This window comes from Tympanuchus pallidicinctus, unplaced genomic scaffold (assembly GCF_026119805.1).
Source record: "Tympanuchus pallidicinctus isolate F22 unplaced genomic scaffold, pur_lepc_1.0 scaffold6, whole genome shotgun sequence".
Lineage (NCBI taxonomy): Eukaryota > Metazoa > Chordata > Aves > Galliformes > Phasianidae > Tympanuchus > Tympanuchus pallidicinctus.
Genome location: NW_026294780.1, coordinates 9,290,649 through 9,313,068, shown reverse-complemented (window position 1 = coordinate 9,313,068; position 22,420 = coordinate 9,290,649). Strand labels below are relative to the sequence as shown.

General features: G+C 40.5%; 2 protein-coding genes across 2 annotated transcripts in view; one reads left to right on the top strand and one right to left on the bottom strand.

Annotated features, from left to right (window-relative positions):
- Positions 1-22,420, top strand: part of LOC128071816 (lysozyme g) — a 157,265-nt gene that overhangs the window by 100,896 nt on the left and 33,949 nt on the right. The gene's annotated exons all lie outside the window — the stretch shown is intronic.
- EIF5B (eukaryotic translation initiation factor 5B) overlaps positions 1-22,420 on the bottom strand; it is a 32,469-nt gene that overhangs the window by 7,591 nt on the left and 2,458 nt on the right. The window contains exons 2-14 of the mRNA XM_052664883.1: positions 12,535-12,660; positions 12,366-12,450; positions 11,344-11,992; positions 10,639-10,859; positions 10,316-10,466; positions 8,380-8,475; positions 7,688-7,780; positions 6,179-6,259; positions 4,118-4,422; positions 3,392-3,499; positions 3,131-3,241; positions 2,138-2,205; positions 888-1,029 (exon numbers count right to left, since the gene is read on the bottom strand). Coding sequence (XP_052520843.1) covers positions 888-1,029; positions 2,138-2,205; positions 3,131-3,241; positions 3,392-3,499; positions 4,118-4,422; positions 6,179-6,259; positions 7,688-7,780; positions 8,380-8,475; positions 10,316-10,466; positions 10,639-10,859; positions 11,344-11,992; positions 12,366-12,450; positions 12,535-12,660 — 2,236 coding nt within the window. The remainder of the gene's footprint in view (positions 1-887; positions 1,030-2,137; positions 2,206-3,130; positions 3,242-3,391; positions 3,500-4,117; positions 4,423-6,178; positions 6,260-7,687; positions 7,781-8,379; positions 8,476-10,315; positions 10,467-10,638; positions 10,860-11,343; positions 11,993-12,365; positions 12,451-12,534; positions 12,661-22,420) is intronic.

Below are 22,420 nucleotides of genomic sequence, written 5' to 3'. Positions count from 1 at the left end.
CACACGATTTGAGATAAATACTTCATCAGCTAGCAATACTGGATGGCTAGCAGTCAAATCTACTTGCTTCCAAGGCATTATTTCTCTATGTATCTACCCGATGCCAGAGCGAATGTCAGGAAAGCAATACTACTTCATATTTTAATCATTTAAACCATAATAGTCTGTGTTCATATGGAAGAAGTTTACATACATCATTTACGTCAGGTTTAAGATAAAACACTCAGACAAAAGAGACTCATGTACAGCTTTACATACACAAAAACTTGAGGCTGTTTTTGATTCCCTTTGAAAAGTGACTGCACTCATTTTACAAAGATTTTTCTAAATTTACTGGTGAATTTGAACCCTTTCCCACACTGCTACAGAGATGGTTGGGGCTGTGCAAAACATATAACCTGCATGCTTCAGAAGGACTTCCAGAAAACAAACTGATCTTAGGTCCAAAGAACTGGCTTTACATCTCCGAACTGGATCTCAGAAAATGGATTATGACCTAAGTGACAGGACTATAACATAAACCATAAGATCTTTTTGTTAATCTTTTATCACCCCTCCATCCAAGCGTTTTAAAAACATCACAGCTATTTTCAGTAATGAGATAAAGCTGCCTTGGTTCCAGCAACCTTTAATGCTAATATTCAGTTCACTTTCAAAAGTATACTGAAGTTATGTAAGTTTATCAGTAAGAACTGTGAGACAAACTGCCACATTGTTCTGCAAAACTCCCGTAAAGCAGCTGACCAAAATGCAGCAGAAAGGAGCTAAGAACCACTGCTTCAGTCTTTGCACAGGCAATTCCAGATCATGAAAGACAACAGAAAACTAGAATCAAAATACCTTCTTACAATATAAAAAAATACCATCATAGAGAAAAGCTTTCTTACCTTGTTGAGAGCTACAATAAAGGGGCATTTCTTAGATTTCAACAGGTTTATGGATTCAATTGTCTGTGGTTCCAAACCATGCATAATGTCAACTACGAGAATGGCAATGTCACAAAGTGAGCTTCCTCTATTTCTTAAATTGCTGTGGCATTAAAAGAGAAAAAAGATCATGTTGCCACAGAACTTTAAGAAAATCACCAAATACAGTGTCAAACTTACACTACTGAATAAGAAGTGAAAGCTGATCAAAAATTCATCTTTCCCCCATCAGAAATTGTCCTTCATTATGCATCCATGAAACACTGAAATAATACTGTGAAGTCCATTTAACAGTGTATATTTGAATACACATAAGCAAAAGTAAGAAGAAACTACAATTCTGCCTATAGCTTTCCTGCTGTTATAGACTTCTTACAAGTTATGATTCATCAAATTGCTTTGAGTGGAAACTGAGAGGGTTACAGTGAAGTATAGGAGGAAAATCTGAATGAGACAGATGACTCCATGTTATGACAAACACCAGTATGAGACACCTGAAGTGCTGAATAAAACCTGGCTAGAAAAAGGGCTGTAAGTGACAGGATGCCAAGAAACAGGTCAGAATATCATCATGTACCTAAGGCCTGGCATGTCAATCCTTTTAGAGGCTACCATTTAAGAACATCACAACAAAGTCTTAATCCTGTCCAGGGATTTCATCTGAACACCACCTCAATGAGAACAGTTGTGCACAGTGTGCTTTTAACTTAAAAGATGATCTAGCATCTTTAGTCTGTATGCCACCTGTATCCCTGGACTGTACAAGAACTCTGCTAGGAATCGGCTTATTTGTGCAACTGGTGTCTCACTGTCCTGAACTCAGTTATATCAGCTGGACGCAGAACTGGAGACGAGGAGAAGAGCTTGATTTTTTCATGCCAGCATACCTAGGTCACCCGTTCTTCTACAGCTACCTTCCTTCCTGCCTCTATCTTCCCTCTTACAATAATTATATTAACAAAAATTATTTACGTGTTTTTACAGATACTCTTGTCTCAACTGGCATGAAGACAAGACATTAACCAGATATTAAATGCCAGATATTAACCAGATATAAAAAGCAGCTGTAAAGTAAGCAAACCTCTACTTCAGTTTTCATAAAGGAAGAAGAAACACAACAGACTAGAGAAAGACTGAATACTTAGTTAAAAATACATGCAGATGCTTCAGGCATCTTCTGGGAAATACAACACTGTGTGAACAAACGTTACCTGAAAGACTCATGTCCTGGAGTGTCAATTATCAGCATTCCTGGAATTTTTATGTTCTCTCTGTCAAACTAACATTGCAAAATATTAGTCACCTTGGCAAGGTGGTGCAAGAAGAAACCTGAGCTGGCAACTTACAGATAGCACTTGCTTCAGAAAATCCATAGACATTTTCAAGCCAGCACCTCCACAAAATAAATCAAAGCTAATTGCCATACAAAAAATACGATGCAGTACATCTCCTAGATGCCAAATAGCCATAAGCTCAGGTAAGATTTGTTAAGACAAAGTAGCCTATAGGAGGGGAACAAGAAAAAAGAAAAATCCCAGAAAATACATTCAAGCTAGCAAGATTTATCACCCTTGTTGTGAATGTTTTCTCGTCCCCAAGGATTTCACATTTTTAAAAGACTGTAAAATTAAAATAAAAATTCTGTAAAATTAAATAAGTTTAAAACATATATATGGAATTAAGAGAGACTTTTCTGTTAGGATTTTACAGGAGCTAATGATGCAAGCTCATCGTTATTTTCAGTAGCAGCCAAATGTTTTGTGAGGAAAGTTTGTCCAGAACGCTTCCTCAGCACTTAGCTGAATAGTTTTAGGATTACTCAACTAAAATTACAAGTAATATTTCCATCCCTTAGAAACAGGCATCACTGCCAAAGTTTTTCAGTCAGCTGCTACAGGCAGCATATAGTATCCAAAACCAGCAATACACAACAGTTGCTATTTCTCTAACAATAATATTCATCACCTGTGAACTGGACCAATTTCAGCAGAGGAGGTAAGAAGTGAAGCTTTGTTAACAATAAAATACTCAGTAAGCTTCAAAAGTCAGAGCTTACAAAGTTATTGCCTATAGGAATTAAATCAACACCAACGTTGGCAGGAAAAGGGTATCTGACTTTGTGGAGATATCTCACAAGGCCTAAGTAGTAACTAGTTTACAATTTATATATATGTATTTTAAGTCTTTGAAGTGCTATAACTTACATTTTTCACCATCTTAGTTTGTTCATTAATAGCTTCAAGGGGCACATTAGTTGCACCTATCTGCTGGGTGATCCCCCCAGCTTCACTGTCCTGCACATGAGTATGGCGGAGCTGAAGGCAAAAACAAGAAAAAAAGACCATTAATATTCACACGTCAGATCCCATTTAAAGTAACCCCTTTGAGAACAATTTAATCTTTTCTATTTTTAACCCCCAAAAACACACACACAAGGAGAGGTACCTTCACATTCTGCATCTTACCTTATCTAAAATTTTGGTCTTGCCTGTGTCTACATGCCCCAGGACACAAATAACTGGTGCTCTCAGCTTTTCAGTGTTGGCATTTTTGCTGTTTTCAGCTCGACGCTTCTATACAGAAGATGCAGGAAAATTGTTACGTATAAATCAAGAAACACAGCTCACCCCTTGAACTGACCACATATCTACACTAAACAAAGCTAACAGCAGGACTTAAATTTTCAAGGCAATTCAAGGCCTGCCATCCCTCTTTTCCCAAGTCCAAATGCCTACAGCAAATACTTAATGTGTTTTATGCTTGTTGTTGCTGTTATTGTTACAGGCTCGCAGGCTAACTGATCAGCTTTCTCAGCGGTTCATTTTGAAGAAGGAACTTGGGTAAGGAAACAGAGGGCATTAAAGTAGTCACAAAAATGCCGTACAATTTAGAAATACAGCTTTTAACACTAAAATCTTTCTCTGTAAAGGATAAAAGCTTCTTTGTCCAGAAGAAGGAGAGGCAGACGAGTGACACTGACACGTACATTCTTCATGATCAAGCTGTGGTAGATTGGCTTCAGGCAATAACAGGCATTGCCTTCATTAGCCCAATGTATGGACCTGCCTAAACAGCGTCATGACACAGCCATCATTTTGGCAACTATAGTTCAAAGGCCTTCCTGTGAACTGAAAATTCGTTGTTCCTTGCACATCATGAGAACTCCCCCAAACAAAGCTGCATCCCAATACCTCAATTCTCCGTTTAGCTTTGTCATAAGCGCGCTCTTCCTTAGTGCGGTCATCATCTGAGTCATACTCAGAATCAGAGCTGATTTCCTTGCTGGGCTTTCTTTCCCCAGATTGTTTCCCAGTAGCTTGGGAATCTGCATCCCTCTCATCTGAAGTCTTCTCATCCTCATCTTCACTCCCTTCGCTTTCCGCATCCTCAGATTCTTCGCTCTCCTCTTCTTCTTCCTCTTCGTCCTCTTCCTCCTCCTCTTCTTCCTCATCTACTTCATTTTGTTCTTTGACTTCAATGTGAACAGGTTTGCTCTCTATCAAAAAATAAAATCTAAAGTAAGAACTTCCTTAAATTCACGTTCCCAGGGGAGAGATCAACATAAAGAAATGAAGAAGTCTACTGAATCTGCTGCCAAAGAGAGAGGACTGAGATTAGGTTCCACCCCAGAAATGCAATGCAAGATCATCTCTCAACTGCAAATATGAAATGTGTTTCATGTTCAGAGCTGCTGATTTAAAGTGTTTAGAACCTGCGAAGTAAGTTTGGGGCTGGAGGGAGGAATGATATCAGCAGCACACTTCCATTTGAAATCATTTGCAAAAATTCTGAGAAGTGACATTTTCTAAAGCTCTGTGCACTTCAACAAGGAATGGATGCACTCCCACTTCTAAACAAAACCATCCTCCAAATTCAACACAATATGGATTCAGTGATCAGGAAGGTATCTTGAAGCAACAGAAATAATGAGAACAACTGAGCTTTTCTACTACTTTTCATATCTCATTCTAAATTTCCCTAGACCTAATTAATTCCTAATTAAGAAACAATACTTTTCAAAGGGATTCTTCAATAAACAAGAACTATCTGCAAGTAATCTTCTTTCTTTGAAAGCTCCCTGGTTACCACACCTGTAAAATCACAAAGGACAAGATAACAAACACTCTTTAAAGCTATATCTTGTTCTCTTTACAAAGATGCTAGTAGGCTCACTGCTCTTTGAGATTAGTAATGTTTCCTTGCTACATTGAAAGTCCATGAGCTTATTAGTAGACTAGATCTAATTCCCAGGAAGGCTTTTTTCTCCACATCACATTGGCAGTTCCTTCAAATACAAGTAGCAAGAAGTGGAATAGAGGCATTCTCCTCAATGTAGTAGCAACAGATTTTAAAGGTTAGCAGCCATTAGTACTCTGAGGTAGAACAGCCTAAGACCATAGGAGCACACACTAGCAATGAAATACGATGTGTCCACAGCTGAGCAAATAAAAAAAAGACTTGGATAGTTCTTGATCTCAACAACAAAGGCAGATCGTGGAAGCACTAACTACAGTAATTAACTGCTGTTCTGGAAGATCCACAGCAATGTATCTTTCCTCCAACAGAAGAGGAAAATATCTGAGAAATTACCCCTACATTTTTGCTCAGCTCTTAACAAGCCCAACAGAAGCTGCCATTGACCAGACAGAATAGAGGCTTTGGCATACATGCTTAGGAATATCAATGTTCTGTTAACTCTTCTATGCTTGCCTCTCAAAGGAGAGGAGAGAAGGTACTTAGAACTTACTGTAATGCATGCATGCTAACCTTCAGGCCACCTCAGTCTCTCACCTCTTTGAGAACCTGTGTTGAAGGTATTCTCCTAGATGTTGCCAGATTTCTGTAGTAAAATCATTAGGGGTTTGGAATAGCTACTAGAGAAATACAGTATCAAGTAGAAAGTTTCTCTTGGCTCCCAAATGAGGTTGAAAACATACATTAAGAGGAGGGCATTTTATTACTTTTTTACTGCCAATAACATAAAAATATCCAACTGATATATTTTAGGTGATAAGTGCACGTATATTTCCAAAGGGGAGCATTGAACCATGTCTGTTCAGTCAGTGAAAGCTCTGCCTTTGATGAACAGACAATCTTATGTCTATTTTCTATCACGCTTGCCTTGCAAATTATTTAACAGTGGGAGAAGGGGAGTCTAAGCACACTCCTGGTTCCATACAAACTAAAAATGAAGCCCTGAGAACAACTGTTAATCAGAAAAAAATACATCCGTTCAGTATTTACATGCTCACCTTTTTCTCCATCTTCATCACTAACCATGGCTTCCCAGTCATCTAAGCCTGCATCTTCTTCTTCTTCTTCCTCCTTTTCTTCTGAAAAGGAAGAAATCCAACATTAGAGGAAAAGAAACAGCACACCAACATAGGAAATTTAAGATGACCTTTCCTTTGACACATGGACTGCTGAAACTTACAAGTTTGCTACCATAATTATAACAAATTATCTCCATATTCCCTAAGTAGAAAAATGCTGCACGCTTAAGAAACACGTAAACTTCAGTCCTCTCCACGTAAATTTTACAGTTCTATCACCTTTGCCTAGCACAGCTTATTTTTGGAAGCCAGATAAAGTACTGATGCAGTTGCTCCCTGCACATCATGCAAGTGCCTGCCTCATATACACCTCACAAACTTCTACCAAAATCACGTTCCTGACAGAAGCTGCACAATTAACCATTAGCCATGCGTAGCAAAGTGACAGAGAAACAAATTAACGCTGCAACCACCACACTTGTAGTCTTCAATTAGTATGAAACGTCTACAGAAAGTGCTATTTTAAGACTCCAGGTGCCTTGACACAATTATGCAACATCAGGAATTCCAAATTAAATTAATTCATTCCAGCAGGAGCTCGATCAGATAAAAGCTGCTGTCTCTTCTTATAACAGACAAATGGAAAAATGCAGATTCTTAATACTCTCCAAAAGGGGCATAGAACAACACACAGTCATGAAATTTAACATAAAGAAAGAATTAATTCCAGACTGCTGTAACATTAGCTAGGAACTGCTTTCCTGCCAGATAGCTTTTTATTATGGCACTAAAATTGCTCTTTCAAGAGATACATTAAGCCAGAATTAGAGTACACATTCAGTTTGATTTTTACGAAGTTGGAAACTTTGCCACTACTTGCCTGACTTAAGAATAAGGGTAAAAATTGAAACTGTCTCCTCACTGAGAATGAAGTCCAGTATTAAGCTATTCTGCCAAAGTAAATATTGTGCACAGGGAAAAATGACAGCAACAATCCCTCAGTAGGCTGATTCCACCTCAGTTTTGCAAGCTAATCCATATTCACTGCATTCAGCACTTGGGAAAACAGAACACTTCATGGTGATTGTATTCTCAGTTTGAAGATTGCGGGGCTGTCACGAGAAGCAACATATTTCCCTCTGACTCCCACATCACACCTGAAAAAACACCTTTCAGAAAACAAATGAAAAGTCAAGGGAGCTAATCATAGGGCCCTGAATGTACCTATATGACACAGTTGCCTACATAATTGAACATGGAGTTCACCGAGAATAAGGGACCCTTACAATCTCATTCTGACTCTTCATGCCTTTTTATTCCACAAAATTCCATCCGTTCATCCCTTTGAAAGGAAGGCAGCTGCCTCAAGAATGGATGGCCACTCAGCTCCTACCCAACAAGGTATAGAGGAAGAGTGTTGAAAACAGCAAATATCTGCCGTGTGGTACTGCCCCTGCATGCTTTGAGTTTATTAGCATTACTACTAACCTGGCTCTGCTGGAAGAGGAGACTCTTCTTTTACCAGTGTTTCTAGTTCTACTGCATCTTCAGCTGGGGAAGTCACCTCCAAGCTTTCTGAAACTGCAAGAAGCAAATTAGTTTCCAGGTTCTTTCAGAAGGCCAAACTTCAAAGCAGAATCAGACGTTCAGCTTCACATCTAAGTTTCATTTCAAGTTGAGCTATTAAAGTAAATAAGATTTCTATTTGATAGCAAACTAACTGAAGTCCCATATACTCAGTTAAAACAAAGTCAAAGTGTGCAGCTCATCTGAGAAACATCTGGCCTTCCATGCATTCATGTGAAAGTTCAGTTACAAGCTATGACAACCACCGCTGATTTGAACATTACAACAAAAAGCCTCTTTCTTACAAACACAAGAGAGAATGAACCGGTACTAAGGAACAAACCACCCATTCTTGCTATACTGTTCTATTAAAGAAACCAAACTTCTGCAATTCTGATGGGCAGCCAGTTCAGCTCTTTATTTTGAAGTGGTAGGTAGCCATATTACTTATGTTGGAGACTAAAAAACAACAACAAAAAAAGCATAGCTACAGAACGACATAAGAAACCTGCAGGCACTCTGAAGTGCAATTAATACAGCTTTAGCTGATTTATTCCACAAACATTTCCTGAAGCATGACTAATTTATCAAGTATTCCTAGATGCAAACCACACCTTCTTTATTTTCTGGCTGCTGCTGCTTCTTTTTCTTTTTGTCTTCATATATTGGCCTCTTCTTTGGCACAGAGTCTTTGGATGGCACTTCAACACCTGTAAAAACATTGTTAGGAAAAAATAAAATACTGCAGAAAAATAAATCAGGTGACTGCTTCCTTTAGTTTAAACGAAAACAAGTTTTCAAGAGTTGCCAGATGACAGAGGAGAAGAGCAGAAAGTAGGATCATTGCAGATTTTAACTCTCAAAAAGCAGTCTCATTTTTAAAAGCAGTAGAATTTGAGCACTGTTAAATGCAGTTCTTCAGATACTCTGACCATTCCTAAAGAAGTTACATCACTAACAGAAAAAAAACACACTGATCAATCAAATTTCCATAGGATTTGATGAACACACACACCTCAAGTTTAACTAACATACATCAGCGCAAATTCTGCTAGGCTCAAATGCATTTAAAATGAGTGTCTGAAAATGACACGCAAACTGGAACAGTTAAGATGCACATCTCTTCTTAAGAGCTTAAGGTTGTTCAGGACAGAATTTAGTCTTTTGCTCTTTTTTTCATTTGCTTTTTATTTCTGAGGATAGTTTGATGGCGTTTTTGTTTGTTTTTCTCCACTTAAAGGAGAAAGAAAAAAGCTCTAAGTATTAAAATAATGGCAATTTCAAGTCATCACCTTACCTTCCAATACTGTAACACTGGAAAGGATTCAATTATAAACAAAAGTCTGGTGCAAAAATAAACTCCTTTAATTATCGCTACACCTCCTGAAATCTCAAAATTCCTTCAGGTGCCCACCTAATTAACTGTGCTGCTTTGAGAAAAATCTGGTTGTGGCAGCAAAGAGATAGAAGAATTCTAGTAATTACAACAGTGGCTGAAGAAAAACCACCACTTACCGTGTGTTTAAAGATTCATTTCACCAGTTACAGACATTTCTACACCTTTACGCTCCCTAACAGCAAAAAGTCAGACACTGGTTCTTCACAAATATAACAGGAATACTCCTCAGCCTCTGGAATTCTCTTCTCTCACAGAATCACAGAATGGCCAGGGCTGGAAGGGATCTCAAGGATCATGAATCTCCAACCCCCCTGCCACAGGCAGGGCCACCAACCTCCCCATTCAATACTAGACCAGGCTGCCCAGGGCCCCATCCAACCTGGCCTTGAACACCTCCAGGCACGGGGCATCCACAGCCTCTCTGGGCAGCCTGTTCCAGCACCTCACCACTCTCTCTGTACAGAACTTCCCCCTGACATCCAACCTAAATCTTCCCTCCCTCAACTTAAAACCATTTCCCCTTGTCCTGCTGTTATCTACCCTTTCAAAGAGTTGATTCCCCTCCGGTTTGTAGACTCCCTTTAGGTATTGAAAGGCTGCAATGAAGTCACCCCGCAGCCTTCTTTTCTCCAGGCTGAACGCGCCCAGCTCCCTCAGCCTGTCTTCATAGGGGAGGTGCTCCAGCCCCCTGATCATCTTTGTGGCTCTCCTCTGGACCCTCTCCAACAGCTCCCTGTCTTTCTTGTACTGGGGCTCCAGACCTGGATGCAGTACTCCAGGTGGGGCCTCACAAGAGCAGAGTAGAGGGTTTTCCTTAGCCACAGGAACAAGTCAGCAGGGACAATGCAGGATTACAACACATTTACTTCATTGCAAGGGAGATGTAGATTCTGCCTAACTGATAAGTAGGAAAGCTTCCATATATCCCTTTCCTAAAGCAAACGTAAGGAGATAATGTTGTTCCTCTGACTTCAAGCAAAATAATGCATGTGCTTAAGCGAGTACACAAATTAACACAAGAGGATCCAGACCAGCTTTACAAAGATTTACTCAGTATACAATCAAATATAGATAAAAAATACAAAGAGGAGTAAGGGGTGTGAAAAGTAGATTTTTTTTAATTTTTTTTTAAAAACAGCAGTATAACTTACCCTGAGCTTGGAGTAGTTTAAGAGTAGCCTCTGCCCTGGCTCTGGCTTCTCGTTGAGCTTTTGTTAAAAGTTTTCCCTCCTTCTTCAGACGCTCCTTCCTCTCTTTTTCTTTCTGTTTCTTTCTTTCTTTCCTTTCTTGTTCCAATCGTTCCTAGAGAAAGGTTAAAAAACATGCAGAGATTTTAAAGCACGCTTCACACAAAAGCTGTGTGTTTATTCCATTGATGAGAAAACATATTAAGGACGGATACAGAAGCTGCATACCAGCAAGAGTTCAGGTTAAGTCGACCCTTACTCTGTCCTCAGAGTAAGAAATGCCATACCTCTTCTTTGCGCTTAGCTTCTAATTCCTCCAGTCGTCGTATGCGTTCTTCCTCTTCTCTTTTTGCCCTCTCCTCCTCTTCTTTCATTTTAGCCAAGGCTTCTTGCATAGCTTTAACTGTAGCTTTACTGGGCCCCTTTTTCTTCTCTTTTTCCTTTTCCTCTTTCTCACCTTTCTTTTTTTTCTTGTCTTTTTTCTTTTTGTCCCCTTCATTGTCATCAGCTACAGAAAGAAGAGAGAGGATCAAAGACCCCAGAAATTGTAAAGACTCTAAATGCAATTAGTATTTCCAACACTGTAACTAACTCCAAACAAGGAACATTTTCAGAGGCTACTATACAAGCACTTCATAATAAAAAAAAATGGAACTGTCTCTTATGTTACAAAGACAGGGCCTGAAGACTTAATGTAACAGATGTCTAACAATAATTAAGCAGAAAAATTATGTTTACATTACAGAACTGCTACATACATGTGGTAATGAGAATTCACCATCTGGCTTTTGTTTACACCCGTACCTGAATAAACTACAGGCCAGAAAAAATAGCCACATGTCAGCCAACAAAGAGGAAGACAAGGCTACCAAATGATTACTACTCCAGATTTAGAATAAAGCAACAAATCACCTGCACAGCCTGTCAATACTCTGGTCTCCTGATAAAAACTACCATGTTTAAATTACAGTTTTAGAAACCACGTTACAAACCCTCTGCTCCTGCAGGAATTTCTCCTTTTTCCCCAGGGCCAGGGGCTGCTGCGACATCAGGAGAAGCCTTCTCTTCAGCTTTTTTTGGAGCTTCCTTTGGCTTTGCTGGTTCTTTACCACCTTCTAATTCTTCCTTTTCTTTCAGTTTCCTCAGTTTGGCTTTTTCTTCCTCACGTTTTTTCCTTTCACGTTCTTTTTTTTCTGCCTTCTTTTGAGCTACCGTTTTTACTTTGAACGATGACTCTTCTTCCTCATCCCCACTTCCAATAGCAGCAGTGGACTTTGGTTTTTGGTTTTTCTTTTGTCCTTTTCTAGGCTGGGAGAACTCATCCGATTCATCACCGCTCTCACCTGTAGACAACGTCCCCACACGCTCCTTGCTTTTCTTAACGTTAGCTTCATCCTCTGACAGTTCATGCTTTTTGTTTGATTTCTGAGTTTTCCCTTTGTTTTTCTTAGGCTGAATCTCAAGATCATCATCATCACTGCCAGAAAGTACGTCTTGTCTTGCTTTCTGAGTTTTTTTAGGTTTTCTATCTTTATCTTCCATTTCCTCACTGTCGTAGTCATTCTCAAGATTGGCTTTTTTGCTCTTTCCTTTCCTTTTTTTGTCCTGTTTTGATAAGCTATCTTCGTTGTCATTTTCAGCCTGGTAATTAAATGATAAAATCAGCCATGGGAAATAACATGCTTTTGAGAGTTAGCATTCACAGACGTCAAGAAAAACTTCTCTTACTGAAGACAAAGTTTGAAAAGCAGTAACTATGACTGCTGACTGTACTACACTCAGCCCACAGTTAAAATTTATTCTGATTGAGTTCGAATGATGATCATCACACAAAGACACTGCTTAGGGTAAAATATTTCACAATTGACATTTACTATTACAAGTATAAGAAGAAATATCCACTAACTTCCTTAGGAGTTCCAACCAGAACACAAACTAACTCTTCCAGGATGGAAGTGTCTCGTATCCCAACTACTTCCTATTACATAGTCTCCCCTTGACCCACAGTGTTCACCTTTCCTGCAGAAGGTTCCCTCTCAGCTCTCCCTCCTTGTGCCTCTAGTGACAGTTCTTCCAGCTCCTTCAGGATATCATCTTCACTAAAACAGGAAAAGTTATGGTACTTAAGTAAATGAAGTTTTGCAAGGTTAAATAAAATAACGTGGATAGGAAAAAAATCTTACTCAAAATCTTGTTTCTTCTTCTCTTTTTTCTTTTTGCCTTTGGATTTCTGAGGCTCTTGTTCTTTTGCAGCGCCTGCACCTTCTATCTCAGCAGCAAGGGCATCAATATCAATATCATCTTTTGCACTAAAATGCAAAAGGAAAATAGGGTTATTTAAAAGTTCATCTAAATAGAAGTCATTCAAATCATTACACTTAATTGACCCTGTAGGAAAAAAGGAAAAATCTGCATATGTATTGTCTGCTTGAAGGTAAAAAGAATGGTAAAACATATTCAGATCTTCCAGAACTGACTTTTAAAATTCAGATGTGAGATTTGATAAAACCTTCTTGGAAGAATACAACTAGACTTTGCTCCTCCAAAAGCCAAATCGCTTATCCCTCCACATCACAGCAGGCATCATGGATGGAAAAGCAATCCCTAAACTGAAAAATGTAAAAAATGATGCAGAAGGAATTTCCTAATTCAGTAGGAGCAATCTGCTGATTGAGAAGCAGAATATCACCCCTACTGGACTAAACATCTGGAAAATTAAAATAGTAATGCAGTTGACAAGCAATTATTTCCACCATTTGCATACTTAGTAGCACCCCTCTCAGGCCTAAAGACGGCTAAAAGAAGTTTCACTAGGCATCTGAAATAATACAATGAGATCTAATGAGAAGGAGAATGCAGGCTTCTGTTTCAAAAGTATCTTCCTTTCTTGTTACAAGTAACCTCATCTGCAACCAAGAAACAAAAGCTCTTCTACTCTCTTTTATCAATCGCAGTAAATCAAATGCACTTTTTTGCTTCTCTTGTACCAGCAGAAGGGAGCAAAGATGAAGTCTAGTGCCCAGAGGTTTGTCATGTGATTGTACTCACAGTGCAGCTGTGAGAAAGGTGACTTGCCTATTCCCCGCTTCACACTTAAAACTTAGGTTTTTAGACCCACTGAAGTAGTAAGCATTAGGATACCACTCATATCGCAGCTTGCAGCTTCTATAAAATATATTTATTAATCATTTAATCTGCTACTGATATCTCAACTAACTCCCTCTTAGGTACACAGGCAGAAAACTACTCACTGACTCAAAGTTTCACTGTCTTGATCACTGCTACCCACTTTCACCAGCCAGACCTCCAAGATCACCCAGTCCGCCTATCACCAAGACTTCCCACTAAACCACGTCCCTCAGTACAACATCTGAATGTTTCTTGAACACATCTGAGGTCGGTGACTCCAACACCTCCCAGGGCAGCCCATTCCAGCACCTGACCACCCTTTTGGACCTTTCTTAACGTCCAACCTGAACATCCCTTGGTGCAACTCGGGGCCATTCCCTCTCATCCTACAGCTGTTACCTGGGAGAAGAGGCTGACCTCTACCTCACCACAATCTCCTTTCAGGTTACTGTAGAGAGCAATAAGGTCCCCCCGAGCCTCCTCTTCTCCAGACTGAACAATCCCAGTTCCATCAGCCATTCCCCATAAGACCTGTGCTCCAGGACCCCTCACAACTCCAGGGCCTCAATGATTCCTTGTAGTGAGGGGCTCGAAACTATTATATATGGATTACATTTTTCAGAATCTTTGGAGAAATGCTTAAGTCTCTGTGCAAAAAGTGAGGGCTCAGAGAATCATTTTTACATGCTGACATTCGCAAACCCAATTTATCCCCAAATCTCTGCATTAACAAGTCACCAGAACGGTCTGCCTGTGACAACAGCACAAGATCAGCTATTATTTGTTTTCAAGATCATAACTTTTCTTCTATACCGACAGAACACATCTAATAAAAAGCAATACAACAAAGCAGCTCACCATCCAGCACGTTGCCAGGGATACGTGCTCTTAGTCAAAACAAGAAAAGCAAATCTCCATTATACCCACTGATATATTTCTCACAGAAACATAACTCTCCAGTAGTTAATGCTGATTTCTAAACCAATCCCCCATGTACCCCAAGGGGAAAAAGAATAAACTTTGGGGTCATTAGCACCTTAGAAACAGCTGACTTGATGTTGAAGGGCTGTTTTTATACGCAGTTTAACTGGCTGTGGTCCTGGGGTAGCACAGAGCTGAAATAAAAACGTCAGCAATCATCCCTACACCTCAAGCTAGCTATGCTACACGCAGGCCCACGCACAGGTCCTTTCTTTTTACGCCCGGTGTAGCCCGTAAATTTATTAAGTACACTCACTTACCTCCTTCTACCTTGAATCAAAGGAGGAGATTGAGCCTAACGTGAGCTGGAAGTAATTAGAAGAGACTGCTGCTACTGCTTCCAGTGGCTGCACAGCTCACACCAACTGTTACAGGACCTTACCCAGATGGCTGCACGGACATGAAAGAGGCAAACTTTTAAGCAGGCTGTAATCCACACGGATATTCTCATGACTTTGCAACTTCGCAGGAAGCACGTTCAAACATAACCACCTGTTTTTAGGCTACTAGCAAAGAGAGCTTATGGCACTTCATGCCTTCCAGGATGCAAGCTTTAAGGAGGGGAAACAGGGCATGTGTATTATGGGTGGGTTTCCTTTTTTGTTTGGGGTTTGTTTTGCCTTTAAATCTGCACGCTTCAACTCCATCTTGAAAAGGGAAACTTCTTGGGGAAAAAGATCCGAAATCAAACACCAAAAAAACTCATTCACAGACATTAAGCTTGAACACCCACCAGCGAGCACAATTTAGAAATAATAATGAGGACCATTCAGCTGTCACAACAGTGGCATAAATACAGCACAAGACTCTTTCTAACATTGGCTTCTACAGCTTACGAGTCAAAGGTTTCCAAGAAATCTACGCTTTTCACTACATTTCCATTTACAGAGACAAGACAGGGCAGACTTCAAACATTTGTGCCTGGATGAAGTAAAAAGTAAAATTAAAACACATTCACTGGTGATATATAAAGTTATGATTCTTCTTCATAACTGTAAAGCAAGAGCATCACTGGAAAGCCAAGGAGTTCAAATATTGGCTTCCATGACTAAGAGTTTATTTCCATATTGCCCTTGAATCTCCTTATCTTCAAATCGTCATTCATGACTTTCAGCCAACGGAATGCTGCAGTAAAGATTTTGGAATATATTCCACTGTCAGCAATCTAATTATTTCATTATTTAGAATTAGAATGCTGAATTCTAATGACTCCAATCTTGGCTCAGTGTTATTCTTCTAGAATTCCATAGTAAAGTGGAAAAGCAGATTGAGAAAGGGCCCTCCTCCTTTTCCTGGGAGATACTTATGTCATTTTTTACGGCATAAGGAACACAAAGTATTTAGATCCAAAAATGTGGAGTTTCTTTTCTACTGGCATTGGAAGATGTACCTAGGAAACTTCTTCCCACAAACTTGGGGAAATTTGGAAATCCCCAAATGCAATTTTCAGAAACCCAAGCTCTCTTGCAGGAACCTCCTCCTCCAAGTCCTGCAGAAGGTCTCACCCATCCCCCCTGCGCCCCACGTTCAGCCTTTGCAAGGGTCCTACCCCAACCCCGTGAGCACCGGACACAGGGTTGCTGTAGACAGGTTCCCACACAAATATTCCCATATTCCCTCAGCACACACACCTCAACGAGGCCCAGAAAACATGAAGCGGAGAGCCAACCACTGCTGCACTGCTGAGCATTTGCCTTGTCCTGTTGCTGCTTCAGAAGCAAAGCCAGAGCCATCTTTCTTATTCATATACTTTTGATTCCAGCCTCTATTTCTGCTGCCAGATAAGACATTCCCTACTTCTGGCATTGCTAAAAAAGTGAGCTGTAAGTAAGCTGGAACAAGAGTTAAGTGTGTGCACACCACATACAAATGTCAACAAACCATCTGCCAAACACTAAATGGCTGCAGACATTTCTCCAAGGGCATCTGTGCCTAACACAGGGCAAAACTACGCACTGGGAGAAGACACAGCAGTTGGGCTAATTAAAGAAGATAGCAGTAATCCATAACAGAGACACAGCAATCACTAGAATTCAGATATCAAATAAAACTATTGAAAACTTGCATTGCATAGGAAAAAGCAAGGCTGCTAACAGATATTCAGTGGGCCAACAGCTGAATACTGTGCTAGTACACCTAATCAGGATCAAATCTTCCCAGACCATCCTCAATACTCGGAGATGCTTAAGAAAGGCAGGAGCAAGAAAGGAAATTCAGTAACACCCCTCACGCAATCACATGTGGTCAAGCCAGTGACAAAGCGACACTCCAAAAATCCACATCGTGTTCCACATTGAACACGGTGACAAATAAAGCTACAGCCTCAAAGCCTGCCTATAGGAGAAAGCGTGAAAAGATTACAGAAGAGCTGGGAACGAACAAAAAGCTGCCACCTACCTCGGCTCAGTTGCACGTAAGAGGATTGCCAGCAGCTCTCCTACTTATCAGATCCCCAACAGTTGCAAGCTATTGAGTCAGAAAAGTGGGAAGTCCCCCATGACTGACATGCGTATGGTCTGAAAGAGACCAACCCAGTGCTTCTCTTGCTCCTGCAACAAGGAATTGACATTCAAGGCTAACACTCCAATCAAAAAAAAAAAAAAAAAAAAGCACAAGCTCAGTTATTACTTAACATCTGGTGAAAAATACTAAAATAGCTCATTTGTAAAGGTGTTGACTGCCTTGTTTGTTGTCTTCTTTTGGCTGCTGTTGTTAAAAACATTATCTGATTTTGGAGCAAGTTCCCTTTCTGATGCAATGGCCTGCAACAGTGAGATCCTATAAAGTCCCTTTCTTAGCTCTCAGTCTATTATGGCTTTAAGTACACTGACAGTAGTACCTGCAATACAGATCCTCAAACACTGAGCAGAACTTTGTTATCAACGGGCACCGTGTGCCTATGCAACAAGGGATGGCAGTGGTAGAGAGAAAACTATCACTCCACACATGAACTGAAAGAGTGGAGCAACAGGATTAATCAGCAGAATGCAAAGGAGCTGAGTTGTCCTCATTAGTATCAACTTGACTCTATTGAAATTAGTTAAACGAAACTTTTAAAAAAAACAACCTTTTAACATCTAGCAATCCAACACTGAGCTCTGCAAACAAAGCTAAGGAGGTAACACTCTCCTGCCAAAGTAAAAGCATACACAGACACTCAAAGTGCTTGTCCAAGTGCTTTTGGAGCCACTGCACTGATGAACACAAACATAACTACTAAAGATCTCCTGCACTTTCAAAACTGAGATAGTAAATAAAAATATGCTATAAGATATCTCTGTAAAGTTCAAATGCCAGAAAACACAGTCAGATTTAAAAAGGCCAAAAGTATAAATAAAGCATTTGTGTGCACGGGGCAGAAGAGACAAAAATCGACGCAGCAAGAAAGTTGCATCACTGCTGCAAGCTCACTCCTACATTCCTGCATAACCACGAGGCTCATTTTTGCTGAGGCAACTTTGGAGATGTTTCATCATTTACACGGCACCAGCTCTTCCAGCCAACCTCAAAGAGCATCACTGTCATTAAGTGATCTTCTTTTGCTTAGAAAGAAAACAACCTGAGCTTCAAAAAGACTGAAAGAAGCTGAACCATCTGTTTCCATGCATTTGCATGGAATAATAAAGCATTTTATACCCACATCTCTGAAGATATGAGTTCTGAGCCCAATAATGGAGACACATTTCTAAACACAAGCTTATTCCAAAATCCGTGAGTTACAAAGGCTGAATGGCAGACTTGTAGCTGTTTTACTCACAGGTGTTCAGGTATTCTCTCTACAAAAAACATTTCTCAGAGCAACGGGTTGAAAACCCTGCACTACACAGAATGCTTTGGAAGTGATTATTTAATTGTTCAAAACCACGCACCTCACGTAAGTGGGTTATGAAACTGAAAATACAAGGATTTGCTGGCTCAGCAATGTTACTGAAAGCAAGAAAACAAAGTTACTGCTGCTTTCTTCTCCTTACCCATTGCTGAATGGATGAATACCACCAACTTTTCAGATTTTAAGAAGCTGTCTTGTTTTTCCTGCTGAAAACATGTGGGCTATGTATGCCTACAACTGTTAGAAAGCTGGGACACAACAAGCTGCACCTCCCCACCCCCAGTAAGTGAGGGGCACCCACACAAGGACCAGAGACACGAGCCAACGCTGCAGCACCAGACCCAATATGATGGGAAATGACTGCAGGGTGCAGCTGGGGACAGACACCAAGAGCAAACCCAAGTCAAGTCAGCCAAACTATACGTGATGCAAACTGCACCTTCCCCATTTCCCTGGTAAGATGAAGGAAGCTGGTGACGCTCCCTAATTACATGAGACAGCGGGAAGCAAAGCCTGACCAAGAGGGCAGTTGTTATTCGGTCAGGCTCTGAAGATAATGATTCTATTTCATAACATTAAAGGCTCATGCCTCCTCTCTCAGGTTTAGCCGTGGAAAAAGAGGAGCGGAATAACTATCAGCTAAACTAATCCTTCTGAAAAAGGCATAGAAAATAGAAGGCATAGGAAACTCTTAATGGCAACAGGTGATAGGAAACAGAAAGCCACAACAGAAAGGCTCTTTCAACAGGACAAAACAAAAAAGCTAACCACAACTTAGAATTCCACTTAAAGTAAAACTTCAAGATAAAATGTTTCTTCAAGATATCATGTACTTAGCAGTTTACAGCACAGAGCTTCTGGGAGAAGACAGTGCTTCGAGGTTCAGTTTAAGTGCTTAGCTCCCAGAAGAGGATGGTTAAAAGCACAGAATATGAAACGCTAAGTGAAGAAGTAACATTTGGTCTTCCCTGAATTACATCTCTGGGGCTTTGCTGGTTTACAAAAGTACACAGGCTACAAGGATTACCTCTAAGCCCACTGCTTCATAGCTTCTGTATCCTAGGTATTTCTCATCAGTAGAAAAAAAAAACAAAAATACCACTTAGAGCACATTCTGAAATACACTTCAGAGAGTTTATAATTCTGAGGAACAAAGGACACCTGCCTGCATTACCTTTAACTCAACACTTCATCTAATCATGTGTATCTGAAGGAACATACTTCAGAGTTAAGATAGCACACTCATTCACATCTCCAGACTACTGTAAAACGTGGAATCACAGAACAGAGTTAGATGGTTAGATTTGGAAGGGACCTTTAAAGGTCATCCAGTCCAACATCCCTGCAATGAACAAGGACACCACAGCTACACCAGGTTGCCCAGGGCCTGATCCAGCCTCAATCTGAAAGTGTCCAGGGACGGGGCATCCATCACATCACTGGGCAACCTGAGCCAGTGCCTCACCACCCTCATTGTAAAAGACATATAGAAATACATATAGATAAATATTTGATGTGTGGGGAGAATAAGTAACCAGTAACCTACAAGCAGCAGGATCATCAAAACACACATCTTTGTGAGATACCAGTTGCTTCCAGAGCAGAACCCCCACCAGGCTGCACAGTACTTACTTTCTGAAATAAGTCAAACTTAGTGACTGGATTAACTGCATGCATACACAGCCTGTGTGCAGAAGAATTATTTCCAGCAGGTTCTAGGGCCTATTTTTATTATTATTATTTTCAGCAAGAGGAAGAAAAGGAATATTATGTAAGTATTAAAAGTAACTAACTGAACTAGAGGTTTTATCCAGAACTGCAACACTGAAAAGGAAAACAGTACTGCAAACATTTGCAGATCCTTATGGTCTTCCTAGAGGCCCAGATGTGATGCTCTGCTTTACAGAAATCCAATAACGTGTATAAAATCAGCTTTCTTAAAAACGTGAAATGCTTGTGTTACAAAACATGGCCTTTTTGGTAGCATACATATATTTGCACAGAATTATACTTCATTTGCCAGTACAAAAGCCTAGCAGCTTCTAGATGAGATTTGCGACAACAAATTCAAGTGTTTCTCAGCTGCTCTCCTTGCTGGAACTGCATAAAGCTTCATTGTGGGACCATTCCTGAGAAGCAGATAGAGACAGAGATTGTCCACGTTCTACAGCGCACAACATTTCTAAACGCCAGGTGTCTGTGGGCTGCGCAGCCTTCACTGAGCTTCCCAAGGCTACACTTAGGGGATTTCATTTAAAGGACCAAACCGATTAGCAGACAGTACCAGCAACTGAATTTGTAGAACAGGAAACAATACATAGCATAGGCAGCCACACTGTAAGTCTTATTTTAGCAGCAGTGCTCATTCTTGGCTGCAGAATCACTGCTGGCACCTGCACACTCTAAAGCAATACGCATGAATGATCAGAGAGGTATGCCCCAGCAGCAGCACACAATATCAAAGGGTACAAGGACAAACACACCTAAAGATTACATACTGGAAGCTAAAGGAGACTACTTAGAGGAGGAGAAAAGAGGACTAAGCAGGGAGAAGATTGGGGGGAAAAAAAAAAAAAAACCCACAAGAAAAGCTAAGAACGTAAAGATTCAGATTTCAGGCAGGAAATTATTCGTAACTTACTGCATACAGCACTTACACTTGGAAATCTACAGCAGTCTGAGGTTTGAATTCAAAGCACAGAGTTCTGTAGCTTTCAACAGCCTTTCTTCCCACACATTTAAAAAGCCTCCTGTACGAAACTCACAGAAACAGCAGGGGAGAGCCTTCTGCCATTACAGCTCTACCCAAGAACCAACTCATCCATAGCACACCACTCCTAGGAGCCAAATTACACATCAGAACACCCACTCTTCCACTAGGAACGTCTGGAAGTTATGAAGTCTTATATTTTTATTGACAGCCTTGCTATGAAGTTTTCTTTGAAAATGAGCAATCAACATAATCATAAGAGGAATCCATCAAAGCAACTTCCATTTAGCTTAGGTACTAATTACAACCCACGATGCTCCTCACCTTAACAGAGCACCTCTCAAACACGCCATCTGACCACCCACATATGTTCTTCATGGACATATGCACCAAAATCAGAAGGCAGGAGTCAGTAAATTTCCTAGGAGCACAACAGAGGTGCTGGCAGAGTAGAAACAGATTTGAAGGTATATTTGGTTCAGATAGCAATGAGTAAATACAGCAGACAGTGACCCCACGTTCTCATTCCTTCCCTACTCACCACAGGTATTGCAACCCTCAGGGTCTCAGCCTTGTGTACTTTGAGCCTGCTCCTATGCCAAAGTTCTTAGTCAGCCTCATTTACCTGGATGTACATTACTACTGATCAGCATGACCTCTACTATGCTCCGCAGTAACATGCTAAGGGAAAACTACGTAACGAAGTCAAAACGAAAGGGTGAGAGGAGAGAAGAGAAAAGCAGAGTAAAGATGACTTATACCTTCTGTAGCTTGTCTCAGCAAGTCAGCAGAAAAGGAGAAAAATCTCCTTTTTGTTACATCAATGCTCAAAGCAATATTCACAACACCAACATACTGCCCACATCTTCCCATTTGCTCCCTCTGCACTGCAAGTTGTGCCCTTGAGCTGCAGCACACTTTCAGAGAGGCAGCCAAAAAGGATGTAAGGAACATCTAAAATGCAGTTACTGAGGAAAGAAGAGGGGAAAAGAAAGAAATTAATAACTTGGCATAGCACAAAACTGAATCACAGAAACACCAAGGTTGGAAAAGACCTACAAGACCATCCAGTCCAATCTATCACCAATAGTTCTCACTAAATCATGTCCCTCAACACAAAATCCAAGCGTTCCTGAACACCTCCAAGGTCAGTGACTCCACCACCTCCCTGGGCAGCCCATTCCAGTGCCTGACCACTCTTTCAGAAAAGTAAGCATGTGGGAAACAAAAGTGAGCCTTTGGTTCCAGGGAGCCAGTCCTCCCTCATTTCATTGGAACAGAACACAGATTGATCAGGGGTGCTGAAGTCTATCTTGAAGCTACAGATGCAAATACACGATCCCTCCCTGGAGGGAACTCGTGGCTTACAGAGTATCAGCCAGAACCAGCCCCATCAGATGAAGGGGTACTTCTGCAGATA